At 35.0% G+C, this 3925-nt stretch overlaps 1 protein-coding gene across 5 annotated transcripts in view; it reads left to right on the top strand.

Annotated features, from left to right (window-relative positions):
- The first annotated feature begins 265 nt into the window (after positions 1-265).
- LOC106954787 (uncharacterized) overlaps positions 266-3925 on the top strand; it is a 21778-nt gene continuing 18118 nt past the window's right edge. For 4 of the 5 annotated variants that reach the window (XM_015044545.1, XM_015044548.1, XM_015044547.1 and 1 more), the window contains exons 1-2: positions 266-417; positions 2314-2499. In XM_015044545.1, coding sequence (XP_014900031.1) covers positions 342-417; positions 2314-2499 — 262 coding nt within the window. In that variant the 5' untranslated portion in view covers positions 266-341. The remainder of the gene's footprint in view (positions 418-2313; positions 2500-3925) is intronic. The other variant, XM_015044546.1, reaches the window with a different exon arrangement.

Below are 3925 nucleotides of genomic sequence, written 5' to 3' on the forward strand. Positions count from 1 at the left end.
TATATATATATTATATATACTATATATATATATATATATATATATATATATATATATATATATATATATATATATATATATATATATATATATATATATATATGTGAAGACAATTACCATATATATTTACCATTATATATGGTAATGGTAATCTAAATGGTAATCTAATTTACTGAAAAGCACCTCGAAAGCTTTTTGAACTACAAATATGGCAGAGTGGTTTTTAAAGGCGGGCCTTTGCAGCGAGTGAAAGTAAAAGTAATGCCTCCACAGCAGGCTGTCGTGGAGGCATGAAGATTGTTCGCTGATCATGATCGTACAAGAATCATCCCAGCTGGAAGATGGATCCTCATCGAATTGTCTGGGCCGTGATGGTGTGTCTTCTCGGAGCAACGCGTCTCTCCAGCGGTGGTAAGAGTAAAAATTTAACCCTCATATTTACCTACCTTTTTTTTTTTTTTTGTCTGTTTAGAACAAAGGTCACCCATACAGAACATACATGCATATACGTTTAAATATAGTCAATTCTAAATGTTATATTTTTTATAATTAAGACTTACACTTTGTCAATTGCGTCATTAAAGGTAGTAATGGTTTCATTTGTCCATAACGTTGGCTTAATGTTAAGCCAAGATTACATGCTGGCTTAACATGTAATGTAAAAAGAAAAAAAAACAACAAAAACATAGATGTCTAGATAACATTCTACATACTCTGAAAACATTTAATCTTCAATATGAAACTAGATCACAGGTTTGATATGAACTATGGTATAGAGGAAGTTTAAAGGAAGAACTGCCAGTTTCAGTTGCAAAAAAAAGGGTCGATAAAGTTTCTGTGTCCAGATTGGTTTTTACTGAGTCATAAAATGTTTTATTTCTCATCTCAAGCGTACAGCAACACATATGAACTTCTGCTGTCACACACACACACACACACACACACACACGCACGCACGCACGCACGCGCGCGCACGCACGCACGCGCACGCACACAAAACAAAAATGTGTACAAACTAAGATCTTATGATTCGGCAGCTTGTAGAAGCACCTGCTTAAGATGAAGCTTGAAAGCAGTTGGTTTCCGTTTGATTTTATCAGTCAGAGTCTGACTTTATTTCACTCTTTGTTGTTTCAAACATCCTGTAGTCTCGCATCATTTCGATGATTTTCAGGTCTGAAGTGTTACTTCAGTCTTTGACACACTACATTTTCCCCTCAGACATTTTGTTATAGATTTTGCTGCTGTGTTTTGAGTCACTGTCCTGCCGATGGCCCAGATTGTTGGATAGATGGCATCAAATTCGATTTCGGGATATTTTTGGTTTCATTCACTGATTGAGTAAACAAAAAATAAATCAAAGATTTTCCAAAGATAACAACTGACTTGCCAGATGTCTCAGTCTTGCCACTGTAAAACAAGGCAACTTTACTTATGTTGCTTTTAACCTTCAGTTAAAAGCAACTCAAAATACATATACAAAAAAACGTTAGAAACGACATACATCAAGAAAAATCACATCAATAAAAGGGTAAGTTATGATCATTTCCACCGCTGCACACTGAAAAAAAGTTTCTTTCAACTTAAAAAATTGCTCTAATTTATTACAGCTAATAATTCTGTTTTTAATAAGTCTGAAATCAGAAATGTAGCTTGAGCAAAACTAATAGAATTAGCCATAAGAAATTTGAGTAATTTTTTAAAGTTGATTCAAAAAACCCTGTTTTTCAGTGAGCTTATCACTTCCTGTGAGGCGCTGTACTCACAGGAACAACGCCTCACTGGAATGTTGCTTAAGAACAACATTCCAGGAATTCCAGAGGTCCATTCATTAGCTTTGAGCACTTTTTAATAGGACTCTCAATAGGTTTTGTAGTGTTTTTGGAATTTCTCAGAACATTACTCGGTCGAACTTTTTCCACTTGTGAATGATTTTTTTTGTCACCGAGGAATGATGGACGTGAAATCATTTGGAAAGGGTTTTCAAACCCTTCCCACATTGTTCACCTCCAGCAGTTGTTACTGATTTCTTTCCTCTTTGTCTTTGTCAAGACGTTTATCTAAGCTCCAACGCTGAAACCCCTGCTTTTATAGAGGTGACCACTCTTACTGATGGCCGGTTAAGCTAAGCATTTGTTCTTGATAAACTCTATATCATTTTGACTTTGTCATAATTTGTAAATATAGAACTGAAGAAACACACAACTTTCTTTTTGATGTAATTATGTAAAGAGCAAAAAGAGGAGATAATTAAAATGAAGCCAGTAGTGAAGTAATGCTAGAAAATTTTAATGTGTTTTTTTTTCTTTTCAGCCAACTGCACATGTCTAAAGATTCCCCCAAAAAACTTTACTGTACAAAAAGACGGATGCTTCGAGGTCAAGTATCGCTACGAGTGTATTCCAGGCTATACGAGAAAATCCGGAACGTCAGGCCTCATCAGGTGTCAGGAGAAGAATGGTGTTTCACAGTGGGGCGAATCTAAATTCGAGTGTATAAGTAAGATCCTTTTATTTCTCTTTCATTTCTTTAAGAGAAACCTCTATCATGTTACCCCCGAGAGCTTGATTTCCAAAGTCAGAGAGATGAGTTGATTCTGAAAGCTTTGGGTGGTAACTGAATGTCTGAGTCATTTTTTTGTGAAAAGAAACCAAAATCAGCTGATGCGAAAAACAACAGAAACAAAATCAAGTGAGATGACAAGCAAAAAAAAAAAAAAAAAAAAAAAAAAACCAAAAAAAAAAAAAAAAAAAAAAAAAAAAAAAAACAGATTGTTATGGAAATTTCATTTATCAAAGAATGAGAATCTGTTTCAATAATAAAAGAAAGATTAATCTTTGTCTTTAAGTTTTTTGGGGGGTTTTTTGTCTTTAAGTTTCTTTATTCAAAGGCAAAAGCGTTCCAAGACCCGTCTCACTGAACGTAGTCACTTCACATCGTTACATAGTCACAGCAAGGAAAAGACCCACCCAGAGCCTGATCTCTATTGCCAGATGGACCACAGAGATGATTCTTTCCCCCTCCTCATGAAGTGTCCCTCACCTCTTGGAGGAAAATTTTATGGCAGGAAAGGGAGCCCATAAGGATTTCAGGACAAACATCTAATGCTTCTTTGTCATAATGGGTTCAGGGTCAAATAACCCATGTCAGTCCTTTAAGACAATTGCCAAGTTAAGCAAGATGTCTTCAGGTCTCTTAAGTTATCACAGCTGTGGAAACATCTAAATATTATCTGGAAACTTCTTTAATGGAAAAACACATCTTGCAGAAATACAAAAACACAGCAGATATAATCAGTAAATAAATGGTAAAAAAAAAAAAAAAAAAAAGTATCACCAGTTCCATCAAAGATGAATTAAAGCTAAAAATGACATTTCTATTACACTTGCATTGGGGGTTTATTTACACAGAAGTTGATGTTTATCTATAAGGGAATCTTGAGTTGGTGCATCACAAATGATTTTAATGTGTGAAAAATATAATGAGAACAGAAATGGGCTGAAAGAAATATCAGAAATGTAGGGACATCGCTGCATCACTGTTTCATGACGCATGCAGGTTTTAGAAAGTAAGAGGCAACATTTTCACTAAGTCCCTGCTGTTGACGTGGAAATTATTATTATTATTATTTTTTCTGTAGCTGGATAAATAACTGACTACTGGGGATCTGTTCTCTACAAACCCCAAAGCAAAAAAATAGAACCATTTTTTAACCATTTGTTGAGGTATTATGCGCCATATTGCAACATTCACCAATATTATTCTATGTCGCTTGCTTTTCAAATAGCATGCTGCCCTCAGGAATGTCTTCTTCTTTTCCTTTCGGCTTTTTCCCTTTAGGGGTTGTTGAGAAAAGTCGAGCTCATCCCACTTCCCCATGCTGGAGATTTTAGTTTAATAATAACAATGAATAAAGTTACCTTTA

Source organism: Poecilia latipinna, unplaced genomic scaffold (assembly GCF_001443285.1).
Source record: "Poecilia latipinna isolate Pla-1442-1.1 unplaced genomic scaffold, P_latipinna-1.0 Scaffold681, whole genome shotgun sequence".
Classification (NCBI taxonomy): Eukaryota; Metazoa; Chordata; class Actinopteri; order Cyprinodontiformes; family Poeciliidae; genus Poecilia; species Poecilia latipinna.